Raw genomic sequence first — 17,769 nt, 5'->3', positions numbered from 1 at the left:
ATTTATTCTATGCAGGAGTTCGAGACTGCAAGGTGCAACCAAGGTGTATGATGGCTGGGTCGGAGGACTGGAACGATCACATGACGGAAGGTTCCAGGTGCTCTGTGTTCCAAACGGCGAGGGACGTCAGCAGTAATGGAAGAGATGCAAAAAAAGAAGATATTTTAACAACATTTAAAAAATAGTGATGTTTAAATTTTTGAAATCGGAAAAAAATGCGCTATCAAATAACACAAAAAGTAAAAATAACATCCATAAGAAAAAACAAAGTTGATGATGGTTAACCGGAGACGAAACGTAAGACAACATTTAAAACTTGCATCTTGTAGAAGGAAAAAAAGTGGCCATAATAATGTGTCATTTATTTTGAAATATCTTTTTAAATGACTTCGGTAAAATAAAATCAATCTTGCAAAATTTCGTTTCCTTCAGGATATCTCCGAAAATAGTCAACATTTTTTCAGTTTTAACGGCATTTTGTTAAGCATTAAAATATGCAACTTTGCCAAATTTAAACTACCTACCTATCTGTTACAGTTTCCGAGATCCCCATGGTGGCTCTCGAATTTGAATCTACCTGTATATGCTTATTACGGTAACCTCTACGGAGGTTCTCCAGTGCACAGGTCATGATGGCTAACGTCTCTGCCTGAAACACGGTGCTATGCTACCTAAGGGAGAAGATGATGTCAACTCTTATATGCTCATGCTCATTCCCCTCTCCCCCTCTGTAAACCGCACGAGCCCCTCAACTTTGAGGAACGGATATATAAAAAGAGGTGTATGTCTCGTGTTCTTTCCAATTCGAAGAATATATATTACCTACCCTCTATCAAGGCAACAACTGCATTCAATGCAGCCATAATGCACTTCCACTGAGGCTCAGTGATGTCCACCTACTGGTGCGACACCGGAACCATGGCCACCCTGAGACCCACCACAGCGCCCATAGGTTTGTGGTGCACCCGCAACTTTCGGTGCTTCAGAACCTCTACACTTCCCCTGACGCCAGACCCTGGAGTGCTTCCCTCCGATCTGATACGCTTGGAACCTGACGTCGGGTTGCCCCAAGTCAACTACCCACATACAGGTTTTGGCGCAGAGTCCGTTTGACCCGAGGTGTTACCCTCAATACGGTGTTTCCTGGCCATCGCCATGTGTGCGCCAGTCCTATTCTTCTTGCGATTAAGAGCTGGAGTCGTCCCCTCTTTCGAGGAGCCTCCCCCCTGACGAGGAGCCCAGAAATGGTTTATTAAGATGATCGTCCATATAATTCCCATTAGCATTGCTGAAGTGCGGTCTTACCTGGACAGAGCCGCTCGTCCAGAGCTTCCCGAAGGGAACGGACCACCACTTGGAGGCCGCCCGGTATCCCGATATCGACACTGCGCTCCACTGCCACGCAGTCCTCGGCACGGTTGCTAACACCTTCACTTGGTGAGTTGATCCGCGGCGATGACCTTCGTCGCTACCAGTCTTAGCTCCGACGAGCCGCAAGGTCCGTGAAGTTAGCACGATCATTAAAAGCACTAACGACAGTACATAATCAAATCGTTAGTGCTTCTTAGTGCTTCATAACTTGCATCAGCACGACCGGCCGTTTCCGAGAAATCAACCCCCCTTTGTGTAGTGATGACGACCTACCCTCGTTGAAAGCATTAACGACCGGACAAGTACTAATCGTTAGTGCTTCGTTAGTGCCTATTGGTGCTCTATAACCTGCATCAGCATAATCGGCCATTTCCGAGAAATTGACCCCCCCCCCTTGTGTAGTGCTGACTTCATACCCTCGTTTTGAAAGCACTATCGACCGGACAAGTACTAATCGTTAGTGCCTCTTAGTGCTTAATAACTTGCATCAGCATGACCTGTCGTTTCCGAGAAATCGACTCTCTCTTGTGCAGTGCTGACTTCCTACCCTCGTTGAAAGCACTAACGGCCGGGAACATCTAAATTAGTTAGTGCAGCACTGTCAGCACTCAGAGGCACTAACTAAGCAATAACGATTAGCGTTTTTTCGGTCGTTAGTAGTGCTTTCAACGAGAGTAGGAAGTCAGCACTGCACAAGAGGGGGTCGTTTTCTCAGAAACGGTCGGTCGTGCTAGTGCAAGTTAAAAAGCACTAAGAGGCGCTAACGATTAGCACTAGACCGGTCGTTAGTGCTTTCAGTGAGGGTAGGAAATCAGCACTGCACAAGAGGGGGTCGATTTCTCGAAAACGGACGGTCGTCCTGATGCAAGTTATGAAGCACTAAGGGGCACTAACGATTAGTACTTGTCCGGAAACTGCCGGTCGTGCTGATGCATGTTATAAAGCACTAATAAGTACTAACGAAGCACTAATGATGTGATCAGGTACCGTCGTTAGTGCTTTTAATGACCGTGCTAACTCCACGGACCTCGAGCCGCATATAATATAGCCCCACCGAAGCACAAATCACGTTACTATCATTCAGGTGCCCAATGGGTACCTCCATTGCACGTGTAGGGCCAACACGTCCTGATAATTCTAAGGACGTCGCGTCGTGTCTAGCTAAGAATTTGGCGCCTTTAATTTAAAAAGGGTTTTAGATCCAGTCCAGAGGTATAGCGCGTTGTTAACAAACGTGACAATGACAGCACCTGTGTTTTAATACGTCAGTTTGGCATCATTGCGGTAAGGAACAAGGATACCGTTATCGAACAAACGCAAATTATAAGAGAGGCATTTAATCCATAAGATTCCACATTCCACATCGCCTTGTCATCCTTATATTACGCAACATCTGTTTGCCCGTTACACCGTTTATCATCTGTTTATCAGATAACATGTTTCACCTTCTGTGTCCCTCGAAATTGATAATGAATCATTAATACAGGTCAATAACTCCCATTAGAGCATTAACCTTGAGCTTGGCGCATACGCATATCTTACGATCAAAGTGTGCTCATATCGGCCTTATCTACTACAGTTTAAACGATAACAGTTCTTACATTATGTGCCATTACAATGTGTCTTAGGGACCAAGTCCTTTTACAGCTTCGTTCCTATATCTGCCTTTTGAGAGGTAAGTACTTAGGGTGAGAACTTAAAAAGGCCTAGTGAGTTTTTGGTCAATAATTCAAGTCACCAAAGTTCCAGACAACTGTCGACCCTACGATACACCGCTGTATCGCTCTATTTCGTAAGAGAAAAGTTTACAAATCAAATTCAACGTGTACTATATACGAAGCGTTCTTCAGCATTACGCCCCAAACACTTTATCAGGACTAGTATGGCAGACGGAAACGTGATTAGACACTTCAATCGGAATGAAAACTAATAGATAAGTATTTCGCCGTTGGTGTAATTTTGCAGAGCAAAACTGATAATATAATATTTGTGTAGAATCACTAATAAGGCGATGTCTAAAACCGGAAGATGAATTCCCAAATAAAAGCTCGCCCTTTTAATTGACAATAAGAAACTTTTCCTCCCTTCCTACCTTCACAATATACCGATGTGAAAGAATATATTTTGACGTGTTTAGTAAAAATTACCTTTCTGGCGTTTCCTTTATCTGTTTAGACACCGCGTAAATTAGTCTTTTACAATCGCACGTAACAGAAGATAAAAGGATTTTAAATTTCCCGTCACTCGGCGCGCTCACATTTATCTATTTAATTCGAAAAGGATGTTATTCACTTTTAAAGAAATCTTATTTTCTTTCGCTATTGTATAAAAAGTACAGCTCCAGATAGTAATCTCTGCGACTGAAATACGACTCGGCTGAAAAATACGGTCGATTTTGATCAGAAGTCTCTCCATTGCCGTGACACTCTTTTTGCCGCTGCGGTTTCCTTGCTACAACACAATTGGAATTGGCATCATTCGATGTCTCAGATAATTAAAGATAATCCGTCTTTTCGGATTTTCTGATAAAACGGCGTGTCAGAGATCACGAATAAAGTCGGCTATACATGCGGGAGTTGTAATGCTTTCATAACGTTCAGATCAATTTCTTGTTAACTGAAATTCAGCGTTGGAAACATTGAAAACGTGTTTAACTATACGCCTCGTCGCTTTTAGTTTTCAATGTAATTATCAAATTGAACGCATTTGTGCTCATTCGTATAATACCTACCTACTCGTTTCAAAATGTTAAGTTGGGCATCGAAAAAGTGAAACAGATTAAAAATATTGAAATGAACAAGTCGTCATGCAATAAATTCGAATGGAATATATACATAATACATATAAATGTAAATAATAACGCAAAGAGCGCAATTTCATATAATTATTATCTAAAAACCATCTAGTGCAATTTTGAAATAAAGCTTCCAGTTTATTTTTCATCTCTAATTGCCTTTTTCGTTATAACTAGAACGGTTTTCTTTTGCTAATTAAATGGGAGCTTTAATGCAGTGAAAAAATAAAGAAAAAGACGAAGAATTTTCCTTCAATTTCATACATCGCCTGCAGTCCGGTCGTAGGTTAAACTTCGAGCTTTGATGCACCAAAGGCGAATGTTAACATCCTTAATTTATGGCGCAAGGAAAAGTTAAATATAAGAGAGGGCGAATTTAATACCTTAATAAAAACAGTTTAGTTTCTAACTGAAATGATTAAGTTCTATATTTCTCGGCGAAGCGTTTAAACGGGCTGAGAGCTTTTCCGTGTACTAGCATATTTGTTACTAACGTAAGCACTGTTATTGCAGGGGATTGTGCTAAATCACAATACATCTGCTAGAATCATCCGCAGTAACCAAAGCCTGGTTCTTCAAAGAGTCACCAGGCAAAGTGCTGGAAAATATGTCTGCTCCGCAGTCAACAGCGAGGGAGAAACTTTAAGTAATGAACTTTCGTTCCGAGTTCAATGTAAGTAGAAACAATGTTCCATTTCTCTAAATTTTTATTTACGAAAACGACAAATTTCTTTCAATATGTTTCGAGACCGTTTCGCTAAGACCAAAACAAACACCAGGATGTGTATAAGGAACAATATAGCTTATTGATTATAGTCTAAAGGCATACTCAGCTGTGTTGTATTTAGCTGCGGTTATTGCTAAACCTATATCTCGGATCATCATTAGAGGTTCGCCGGCAGCTATTGCCTTTATCCTCGTGTAATCGCTAAAGCATCTCAGGCGAAGTATCTTATTTACTGCTATTATTGATAAGTGTTTCTGGTAAATATTTAATCGTTCCCAATTTCGTTGAATAAGACTTTATGGACTTTTATTTCCTTTAGAATAAAGGTAAACTTTGCCGCTTTTTATGAGAACTTTTTGTTTAATTTTCTTTTGCAGCTTTGTTTGTTAACAGTGCAATAAACTCTTGTATCAATTGCTGCTTAGGGTAATCAACATTATCACCTGAACTTGGTGTTACGTGTTCAAATTTCGCCAAGAACTTTCGTTAAAATTTTGAATTTTGAACTGAATGTTATGGCAGCAAGTTAATATCCTATGAACATTAGATTTCGCCTTCGCATTGAACTTGCCAAATATCAGCTGATTGATAACAATTTTCAAAAATTGGGGATTTTTGAGACCAACTTTCTCTCTTTTCAAGTGGTATAGTTCTCAAATTGTTACAAAGAAGAATTTGGTATTTAATCCAGCCGCATACTGGGGATGTAAAGTAAAAACTGAGAGAAACATTATTTAATTCAGCTATATAGAAGAATGGTAATTATCCAGTGAATTAATTATTTTATCGTCAAATGACGCATTCCTCACTTGCAGCTGTTCTTAAAGGCGGGTATTCACCCACAAAGCGAGCAAGAGCGAATATTTGTTCTTGTTTGTGTATGTTTGCTGGCGTTTGCTCGACATATTGACATCTCGTCCATACCAGAGCGTGTATATATATATATATATATATATATATATATATATTATATATTATATTCGTAGTTAATCGCATCTTTTTGTGCGAGCATATTCAATATGGTACGACATGAAAAATTAGTGTTAGCAGTGCTGCTTTCGTTGTGTTAAGTTTATTAAAAAAGAAAAAAGAAGAAAAATGGATTTTTGGCTAAGCAACTCTATTTAAAAACAGAGATGTTTATAGTGGCAGTGGGTTATTGAGGGATTTAAAAGTACAAAAATGACGAACGGGTTATAAAGTTTTCCGCCAGAAATGGCTCCTGAAAGGCATTTAAAAATTTGCTGGAATGTGTAGAACGAAAAAACTACAAACTCACTTTAATTAATTACCAATAGAAATTAATTCAAACTATTACCACACCTGCGACGAAATACTAACCTTGTGACGAAATAGGCGATCAAAAATCAGAAGCCAGAATTGAAACTCCGTCCACAACCAAAGAAGCATGGACAAGATTTTTCTCTTCGATGTACGTCTTCTTTTTTGAACGCGAACAAACAAATATTAGCTCACTCGCAAGCCCGTACTCACTATACTCTGTTTTTTAACTAGGAAGACGGATTTAAAAGTTCCCGCAAAAATCCTTAGTTTCTATTGGCTCCCGCTGCGCCCGTTTTACACCCAGGTAAAATTGCTATTGACATGATTTAACTGTCAAATTTAATCGCGATTCTCGTCCGTAACTGTTGTACTTATTTTTGAGTTTTTGTGTGTTCTGAGTCCATTTGCATAAATTTTAACAAAAAAAAAACAGTTCTTTTAAGAACTAAAGTTGATATTTCGCGTCCTAAGTGTACTGGTATTAGTGATGGATTCAACTCCAAGTACCAGTAAAGCAAGCTTGTCTCCTTTGAAAAAACGTAATCGCTTAAACTTGGGTCATTTGGAAATTTTGCTACCCTTGTGTTGAAGATTGCATCTACCACAGGTAAACGTAAATAATGATGTAGGCATATATTTGGTTGTTAAAGTATGCCACATATTAGGAGTTGCACGATCTACAGTATACCGGATAATTAAAGAATATCGAAGTACTGGGATTGTTACCCCTTCGAAACGTTCCGGTGGTCATAACGCTGTTGCAAATGTGAGCTCTGACGATTGGCGGAATTGTGTGCAACACGTTATTAAGGAAGAAAATAAGATGTGTAGATTGGATGGCCTAATGGATACACTTATAGAACCATTAATTATTTCACTCGGATCGGAGGACAGTGACAGTTTTAGTGAACTTTCGGAAGACGGTGACTAAATCGCTTATACATAAAGCAGTGAACTGTGCTGTTTAATAATATGACTATAATTCCATTGTTCTGAATTTGTTCAATAACTTAACATTTGTTGTAAATTGTAATGTGGATTGTGTAGTATTACAACTGATAAAACATTTAAAACTACAATTCAAAATAATGTTTCAAAGGCCAAAAAATGTATGCAGGATGATTACCTATTATCAATGTATTACCTATTTATTATAATTCGCTTTTAAAAGTGTGATGTATGCATAATATTAAGGAGTTCCTACCAAATAATAACCCAAAAGCATAAATAATGAAATCTATCCAAATGTGAAAGAAAATCACATCACGCAACCCACAATACATGTCTGTATAAAATGAGTCTATTATTTTTGTTACTAGATTCTAGTGACATTTTCAGTGTAAATCAGGTTTTTAAATCCGTCTTCCTAGTTAAAAAACAGAGTATAGAGACTAGATGATTACTGAAGCAGATTGCTCGCTCGCTCGCGTCCGCTCTTGCTCGCTTTTCTGGTGAATATCCGCCTTAACGGATTAATTCCGACTTTGTGTACCGTCGGTCCAGGTACCCCCTTGGGGGTTGCAGTAATATTGATTGGTCCAGCTTCGTAGCTTCCGATATTACACCCTAGTCTACGTTAAGTGGTGTTGAAGCCGTAGTTACACTTTTTATTACCCCTTTTTCATTACACGTTCAATTGTATGTCATTCATTTATTAACTTCAATTGTGTATTACTTAAAGATTTTTTAGTCAGCTACTCTCTGACATAATTAAATCGTTCCTGGCGCCCTTATTGCTTCCTTCTGTTAGAACCCACCCTTTCACGACTAGGCGAGTCAGCACCTTTTCAGGGATTTCAGGGTTACATCGGGCAATGATAACCAACTACTTGCAGACGGCAACCGTGCGGTTATTCGCACTATTTGTGACATTTTCTTTAATTGTGATACATTTTATCTTTCAACTTTACGGCAGATTACTAAATGAAAAAGAATTAATATAAATAAGAAAATCCTCATCAATTCTAACTTTTGAATGGTAGAATGCCACGATCTTTTCGGACCTAAAAGTTCATTCCATTTGAGCCGACTGAAAAAACCGCAATGGGGGTTTCTGTTGGTTGTTAGAGTACGCCAGTCGAACTCATTGCGTTCATAAAAGGTCTGTTTCGGTTTTTCTAACGGGCGGGATTCAATTAGCGATAGAAGTGGGAGAGCGAGCATTAAGGCGTCCGCCAAACTGCGTAATTTCTTGTTTAAATTTTCTCAATCATGTACGTTTCTTTATTTCAATTATAAGATGTGAAAATTGCGATGATTAAAAGTAAGGAACATCTGGTCGAATGCATGAATTTAGGTCGTTAATAACAAAGGATACAGGTCCCAAGCAACATTGATAGTCTTCTACTAAGCGTTCTAGCGACGAGCGCTCTAATTGTCTTAAAAATGCTCGCGAGCATCGAGCTGTTTTGCGAAGCGAAATTCCGAGCACTTCTAAAAGTGCTCGAGCGGTTTATCGCGAGCGCTCGGGAAAAGTGCTCGTGAGCGGAAAAAGCGCTCGGGAGCGGAAAAAACGCTCGCGAGCGGCGCTTAATCATCAGCGCTTGAGGGCGGTTAAAAAACGCTCATGAGCGGAAAAAACGCTCGCGGGCATAAAAAAACGCTTTAAGTAAACGCTCGAGTATAGAGTACCACGCGCTCCGCTTTTACCGCTTGGAGCGCACTTTCAAGCGAAACGCTGGCGAGAAGTACCCAGCTCTTCCGCCACATAGGCAAAGCATAGTGGCTCCCACGATATTGTTCCCCATTTTGGTTGTTATTGTTACTACGTGTAAATACTTCACTTTAGAGTTTTTCAAGTGGTCGAAATTACGGTCCGGGTTACTAAAAATGCTGCTTGGGGTGCACGATTTCTTTAAGGCGTAATTTTGTTATGGAAGAGGTGGCGGAAGTAGAAGTTTGAGTGGTGTCCTGTTAAATACGAAAAATAAGGAAGAGACGTGGCTGTTAATGTCGTCATGGGAAAAGAGCGTGTGCAGAGTGTAGACGTTTTTAAGTTAACATTCGTGCTAAATTTAATGTGGTTTGTACGTTAGCGCAAGAAAGTGACGTTGATTTTTTTTTTTAAACTTATTAACAAAGTTTCAAGTGTTTCCCGTCTGAATAGCCATAAGAAAAAAGTTTTGCCCTTTAATTCAACAAACCAACTCGAGTGAGTGAGTTCAGTGCGATAGCTTTGTTTTTGTCTTAGTGCTTCATGCTCCTGAATATCGCACGATCGTTATGACCAGATCAAATGAATTTTGAAGAGAAAACTGCATAAGACTGTCTTTGTTTATTTCTGTCGACCACCTGCATGTGTGGTAAATGTAACGTGCTTATGTCCCTCTTTATTTCAGAGTTTTCTTAATGATTTTTTGCGTATGTGTTTCGGAATACATGTTATTTTCATTCTCAATCAATTAATTGTGTGGTTATTTGAATCCATTGTACGGCCCAGACAGACTTAAATACAACAACAACAATACCACACGATACTTACCTTGGAAAGTATGTCAAGGTGAAGCAAAGGTAAAGGTCATCCGTCACGTGGCAGTGACCTTGGAAAGTAAGCCACGGTGAACATCAAGGGCATTCGCCATCCGATCTTCTCTGGTAGTGACCTTGGTAAATCTCAAAGGTCAGACGGAAAGTAGGTCAACGTAAATATCAAAGAGTGCTCGCGCCCTAATGATAACTGTAGTGGTGAACTAAAGCACAAAGTGAAGTTCAAAAGTCGTTATCGCCTCTCTCCTGGTGAGGGGTCTTCAAAAGTAGATCAAGGTAAAGTTCAAAGGTCACTTCACGTTTCATTTAATCCAAGTGATAAAATACAGGTGAGTTCAAGGTCACATTGTTAGAATATAGGTCTGTGTACCTCTATAAGTCAGTCAATCGTCAATACTTGTCCTTCAAATAATGACCTTGAAAAGTTATGTACTTTGCACTTTGAACTTACTCTTTTGTAGCCTTGAGCTACTTTTATTGATGCTTTGTACTTGACTTTTGTATTTTATTTTCAAGGTTAACAAAGATCAATCTCCCAACATTTTTTTTTAATCATACTTGATTTTCAAGGTTAATAAAGGTTAATTTTTAAGGAATTTTGGCAGGTGTAACTCAAAGGTGGCCATCCACTGGCGGTGCCCTTATGGGAATCAAGTCAAGTTTAAATGTCGGTCTCATCTATTTCTTTGATGAGGGCTTTTGGAAAGTAGATCAAGCTATCGATCAAAGGTCGCTTCCCTTCTCCTCTTCTTAAAAAAAAATAGGTAAATTGGGAAGTTGGTGAAAATGAAGCTCAAAGGTCGCTAGTTCCTGGTGGTGACCTTGCAAATTAAGTCAAGGTAAAGATTAAGAGTTGCTTACGTAGGTTTGAAAATAAGTTCAAGATAATTTTTCTGCGGAAACGTAATCTGTCCAGTGTTATAATTTCCCACGGTCCTCGTCTTACATTACCATAGGCAAATGACCATAATATATGCACCATATTTCTAGACTCGTGAACTCCAACTCTCCTCATTACCAAGTGCTCATGGGATAACAGGCAGCAAATAAACATTATGCTTTATATCGTTTGTTTATAAAACATTATACATAGGTAAATGTTAAGTTAGTGGTCTTGTCCACTTGTACGGCGCTGCTGATATAAACATATTTCGCAGCCAAGGAACATTCCATTTGTCTGTTTATACACCTTTAACGATATCTATTTACACAACCGTCATTATATTATACCTACAGTTTACCAACTTTTAATAACCTTTCAGTTATTGAGATAATGTTCATTAGTAATTCCGTTACATTTTGCTGTAAGGAACTCTATTCGCATATGAAACTATTTCAGTGCCTAACCGTGCCCGCGCCTTAAAGGAGCGCGCCTCAAAGTCCCTTTGCGTACAGTTTCATCCTATAGAGCTTACAGTGCAGTTGCGGTCGTTTCCACCACTTTTAACATTGGAAATGTTTATGGTTTAATAGGAAGGTATATCGTATATGGGTATACAGTTACGAGTTTCTCATTCAAGCAGAAAAGACAACAGTGTCGCATCAAGTGACGATGACGATTGTACCGTACTTGACGGTGATCGGTAGGTGAAGAAGAAGTCATATCACGGATACTGTCGATACGGTACTTACTTAATAGTGCTCAATTGTTTTGTAAATTCCAATCTAAAATTCTCGCACATCTCCTTTGATGGTGATACGAGCATGTCACGATTTTAATCTACAGTCATATATGGTTTAAGTCTACCTTTACAAATTTCCAATGGAATTTATACTCGAAAATGGAACTACAAAGAACAGATTCCTTAGGGATGTGGTTGTGTTGTATTCCTGTATGCCTGAAGTCTACTTGACATGATAAACCTGAGGACAGCAACCGACATTTTAGAATGCCATCGAAAAATCAAACATTATCGTAGAAAAATCACCATATTGATTTGTGTCATCGGTAGTCGCTCCGCCAAGGGTCACAAAAAATAAAAGCTTTTATAACATCTGAGAGCCTAAAAGCTTAAAAAGCTGCGATCTCCTGGAACTAAATATTCATCGTCCATAATCATTGTATAGGAAATTTATGTAAATTCTGTGAAAGTTATGTGAGGTGTTTCTAGACTATACGAATATTATTCAAAACAAGATTGAGGAATTTACGTAACAAACATTTAGGAAGAATTTGATTTATTACACACAAACGCTATGGACGTTATAAAAGGCTTACGTTAATCGGTGGCTTTGTTGGTAACCGTATAAATCTACGGCTTAATTACATTCTAAAAAAATACCATACACCGACATTTGAAAACAATTGTTTGCGAACAGGTACTAATTGCCCTGTGTTTCTTTTAATCAATGCCGAACAAACAAAACGGAAATAAACGCACACATTGTTCGAATGACAAAATCGATGGTTGTATATTTCAATAAATCGCCGACTTTTACCGTTTTATTTATTTGAAATGACGATAATCACATCTGACTCCTTCTCTCTATTTCATTTTAAATCTTCTTCTCACGTGGTCCATTAGCGTCGGTTGTGTGCGCGTCTGTCTCCAGAGCATTTTACAACCCTCAGGGCCACCTGTCACGTTACAAGTGATGTATTACCCTGACCAGGACAGTTTGTTATCCCTTGATAATTCCGGCACTAAATAAAGTAAACCCAACCTTATAAATATTCAAAATTGAAAATGCGAGCGGGTTACAGGTTTGGCGTTTACAAACTCAACACATTTTAGGAATTTTAATAAGGTAGGTATTCTATAATATATTATATGGGAATACGTAAATTTATATATTGCTTCGCATGAAAATGCATCAGGTGTCCAGAGTTAGTTACGGCGAGATGGAAAGGACCCTCAGTGCGTATAAAGGAAATATACTTTTGTTTTTCAAATTCAAATTGCGAATATTAAATCTGCATTAAAGTACTCTGGAGAAATATGTATTTATATAAAAATGCTTAACGGTGGCAATAAAAGGGAATACAAGCATAAAATAAAAAAAAGAGAGCTCACATTTATCTTTATGATGAGAATTTTTAGAAATGTCAGAACTCACTAGGTAGCTCATGTTTATGACCAAAACATTTCTCGACATCAGTCTACTTTACCTCAAATTATCTGTGTCATTTCTTAGCTATTGTTATTCCGCTATATAACTTTCCATCTCAGACTACTTCATATAGTTGTGTAATGTGTAGTATAGCAAGACCAAATTTCCGAACTGTACACTGTGTATAACGAATAAAAATGACGTTGGGAAAAGATGATTGTTTTAGTCTTTCGCTGTGTAAATTTCGAACGTATGGTAGCGATTTATTTTATATTTTTAAATGGGCGTTGTAAGACCTTCCCCCAATATTAACAGAGATCACATCATAAACGGACTGCATTATGTGACGTAGTTTCGATAATATAAATGTTCATAACTTACAAAAATACATGACCGTTTGTATAATTGCTAAGGCTCGTTCTCGTTTCATAGTTTCTGGGAAGTAATAAATGAAGAACAAAATGGATATTTAACTTCTAAAGAAAGCGTTCGGGTAGGTAGTCAAGCGTATCCGTTGACAGGAGGTAGATGTAGGTGTACTTTGTAAAAAAAAAAGGTACAATGCTTCCGTTCCATGCGTAGAATTTAACTAAATATGTACACAATCGCTGATATTGAATCGGAGAAGTGAAATGTATCAGGCACTTGCTAATTAAATTCAGTTCTAATCCATCATAAGAACACAGCATTTATATTGAATAAATGAATTAAATATTGTTTGTAACGATTTATTGTCTCCATTACAAACCATTATTATTGCTTACGGTAAGTAAATACTTGTTGAAAGATCCTCGAAACTTTTGAATAGGTGGCTTCCTCTATTGGTGTAATTTAAACCACGCAATTTTACCGCGCAGTGTGTGTTAATTTTTACTTCCTTTCTGTATCCAGTTACACTTGGTTTTACTCAAATAGTTGAAAGCGTTAGTTAGAAAGGATGGAATTTTAATTGCCATCATCAATTTGTAATCTCTGACGATTGGATTCTTAATTGGGGATTAAGTTTAAGAGAGCTGAATTTGTACCTCTGAACCAGATTAACGATTGTTCTTTTCGTTTTCAGATTCTCCTACATGCCGTTACGACCGCATCGTGGTGGTGGGAGCATCCAGGGGGGAAAGCGTCGACATTGCGTGCGAGATTGAGGCGGATCCGCCCGCTAAGACATACAAGTGGAAGTTTAATAATTCGGGTGAGACGTTAGAGGTCGCGAGTGAACGGTTTGCTAGGACGAGTAATGGGACCACTAGTGTTTTGCGATATACACCGGTATCGGAATTGGACTATGGTTCTCTGTCCTGTTGGGCTATTAATTCCGTTGGTCATCAGATTAGCCCTTGTATTTTTCAAGTAGTTGCGGCAGGTTAGTACATTTAGGCTATTTTGCTTGTGTTCATGACATTACGTGCTTGTTACACAGTATTTTCCACTGTTCACTTAACTTTCATTGTTAGGTAATGAGAACGCCTCGTTACTAATAAAGAATAAGTATGTAGTATGTCTATTAACTATACGATTTACAATTAATTAGAATAGTATTTACGTCACCTACAGTTCAATAACGCATAAAACCGACCGTTGATTCCACTGACAAGGTACTTAACAACTTTTACAATTCCACCAAATGTAACTTATTAGAAAATTCGGCCCTCTAATTGTGAATTTTGAAACATGTACAAAAGTTGGTGTTCGATCATGCACTTAGAATAGATTCAAGTACACTTAATGGAGCACACTGTATAATCAGACAAACGTTTTGATTGAATAATATAACATTTATGCAACATATTTAAATTATGTCCGTCTTTAGAGTTTTGTGGTTGCTTTATAGGTACATTTTGTTTTTCTACCGCTGTTTTTATTAGTTTTATTTGTTTAATACTTTTATGTTTACAATATTTGCGTTGGGATTGTTTATTTTTGTTTTGTTTGTTTCAGAAAATAAAATAGGATTAACAGTTCAATTTTGTTTTTTTTTTTTTAATTCTAAGTGGCACTGTATTTTGCACCACAGAATGCCTCATCATTACAGCCAATGCTAATTTTGGCCGCTTAACAACAGTTTGGCCAGAAAAGTTCAAATACGTCAATTTTAGTTCTCAGGGGACATCTAAATAATACTATTTACATAACTTTAACCCTGACAAGGAGGTGAATTGCACCTCAAAAATCTTAGATGGGAAGTGATGGTAAAAGTTAGATAATTGGAAAGGAAGATTCAATCTGTTTTGCACTGCACTGCACTGTTTTTTTTTCAAATCTGATCAGTAGTTCCAGAGAAAACTCGATTTAAATAAATGTGCCGAGCCGTGCAATAATGCACAACCAAGGAAACAAGTGTGTGAGTATCACTGAAAAACAATCATGGTTTACACAATAGCGGAAAGGGTGAAAAAAGCTTCGATTTTAAAAAATGCCTCACATTCGAGCCCTTTGTAATACCTCCCTGACTCTAGTCGTACGACCCCTTAACGTCACTCAACCCATCCTACACGTGAGATGAACCTAAGGATGCTGGAAGGCGACGCGGCTCTAATCCTAGCCATGACCGGCCAGGATACCCCCCAACATGGATCGTCTCAGTTGGACTAGAGCGGGACACACAGTATGTAGTGTGCCGTTTCATCGTCTGTGTAACCCTCTACCAGATGGCGATTCAACCAAATCCATGCGATGCGTGTGTTTGTTTAGTTTGCAGTACCCAGAAAGTATGCCCACGAGTAACCACAAATTCTTTCTTGATAGCCCTGTGCAAAAACGCGCCAAGCTACAAGATGGTCCTCTGAAGGCTTCTCCCGCATGACGACAATATAACATAATTATGCACTTAGCCCTGCGTTGGATTTCGGTGTCTTGAGTTATTAAGTTGTTTACAGTTGCAACTGTAAATGGAAGAGGATCTGAACCATAAAACACCTGTTTTGAAGCCAATGAGTCTAACTCATCACCTTCCGTTCTAGCATACCCTTTGTCCCATGCGAGCTCAAGAGTGTCACTACTTGTTATGGTGCATGGTGACATACGGACACCAACCTAGAAGTAATTTTACAGTAACCTGCAGGGGCAACCCCTGCTGTGACCATCTGACTGGAAACCGCACAGTCATTCTTCGTGGGGGTGAAGGGGGTGGATCCGGGAAAGTGGGCGCCTCTCAGTATCTCGACTGTCTCTGCAGGAACCAACCTCTCGTCTGAGGCTAACTGGGTTATGTTATAATATGAATCCTTTGGTAGAATTTTATTTAGGCGGGATGCATAGGAGGTGGATTCTATAGAGCTGCAAAAACTCTTCCATGCCTCCCTATGACGCCTCCTAATATTCTTCTTATATAGCTTTAGATTTACCTTATAGGTCTCCCAATCGGTATTGACTGCTCTTCTTTGCCTTATTGAACAGTTTACCCAAATAAGTTTTATGCTTTTCTACCGCCCTGCACCACCAGTGATGGTTATAGGGCGTCTTGGCAGTCCTCAAGGGGCATGCCTGTTGAAATGACTCCACAATGGAGCTGATAAGAAGATCTACTTTATTCCGTACGTCGGCAGGCGTCCCCAAAAGGGTGCTCTCTAAGTTTTTCTCCAAAGAGATGATTGTAAAGGGGAATATCCGTTACTTTAGGGTTGCGATAACCTTCTTGGGTGGCGCCTTTGCAGGAAATTTCAAATTAAATTATTCTATGACCACCTCCTTTAACCACTCAACGGAATGGTTGCTCTCACACGATATTCTTATGATCTCCACCTCCACCCCCTGAACGTGGGTGCTAGTGTAGCGCCTTTTAGGGCGAACAGATGCTGGTCGAGGACTTTCACCAAATGATTTTGTACCATATCGGCCTGGTTAGGTTGTAGCCTATCTATAATCGCTACCTTGAGTTGTGTTTGGGAAACTTGCTTGTAGCTACTGGGCGGTGACGCCGCCTTTGGTTGGGGCTGTGGTCTGCTCTTCGTCGGCTGTTGGGTCGAATGTATTGCCTTTGTAAATGGTACAGTACATAAATGTCGATATTAGTCAGATAATAATCCAAGCATTTTCCATATACAACATCATGCATAATTAAACGTTTGGGCTGGTATCTACATAATAGAGATTGTCTTATTGGACCCTTTTTTCTTCCAGGTTATCAGACTGGATGACTGTACTTGTCATTCTTAGATGATCTTATTGATCCAATGATAGCCAACATTATCGAACGTGATGACAGTTACATACAGGGTGAGGTGATATTCCAACAAGACGGGGCTCCTCCTCATTTTCTACAGAATGTTAGACAGTTCTTGGACCTTAGGTTCCCTGGTAGATGGGTTAAACGTAGAGATACTATTGAATGCGCCAGATCGCCGATAGATTTTTTTTGTGGGCTCATTTGAAATCTAAAATTTATGCAGCGCAACCTGAGTCTGTAGAAGAATTACGACAAAACGTATCGTATACAAATGCAGTCAGATAAATGTACGACACCATTTTGAACTAAATCTTTATTGTTGTATGGAACTTGGTGATGGTCATTTCCAACACTTAATAAAGTAATATGTAACTAAATTTTTTGTCTGTACTTTTGAAAAATTTTTACTGTTACGAAGTCGGCGCTGCAAATCCATTTAAGTTTTCTCTGGAACTACTGATCGGATTTGAAAAATAAAAACAGTGCTGACGTAATGAACATGCATATCGAGCGGCCAAAATTGGCATTCACCGTTTTCAGTGGACCACCCTGTATAGTAACAGTTAACATTAATTTGCTACACATATTCTGATGAATCAGTGATGTGTAAGTTAAAACTTTTGTTTCATTAATGACCGCTATAATAATGGCTACATTTCTTTGTGTGTGTCTTAAATCGATAGGTACCTACCTACCATCCAATGTATCTTAGTACCTACATAACTCAGTTAACGCTCTATCAAATTTCACGGGCCAATTCTAGCTAGGCTGTTAAATTTAAAATTAATATCAATATGAAAAAAGGTTTTTTTACCCTAACCGCTCACACCGTGATATTTTCCGCAAAACATTTTGAAATTGAATACGGATACAAAGAAATAAGCTGTCAAT

The 17,769-nt window shown here is 38.8% G+C and overlaps 1 protein-coding gene across 1 annotated transcript in view; it reads left to right on the top strand.

The window, feature by feature from the left end:
• Window positions 1-17,769, top strand: part of LOC116176489 (hemicentin-1) — a 109,743-nt gene that overhangs the window by 43,550 nt on the left and 48,424 nt on the right. The window contains exons 6-7 of the mRNA XM_031495094.1: window positions 4,679-4,838; window positions 13,777-14,076. Of these exons, the coding sequence (XP_031350954.1) occupies window positions 4,679-4,838; window positions 13,777-14,076 (460 nt within the window). The remainder of the gene's footprint in view (window positions 1-4,678; window positions 4,839-13,776; window positions 14,077-17,769) is intronic.

Source organism: Photinus pyralis, unplaced genomic scaffold, assembly GCF_008802855.1.
Source record: "Photinus pyralis isolate 1611_PpyrPB1 unplaced genomic scaffold, Ppyr1.3 Ppyr1.4_LG7, whole genome shotgun sequence".
Classification (NCBI taxonomy): domain Eukaryota; kingdom Metazoa; phylum Arthropoda; class Insecta; order Coleoptera; family Lampyridae; genus Photinus; species Photinus pyralis.
The sequence above is the reverse complement of the archived record's forward strand: the minus strand, read 5'-3'. Positions and strand labels throughout refer to the sequence as shown.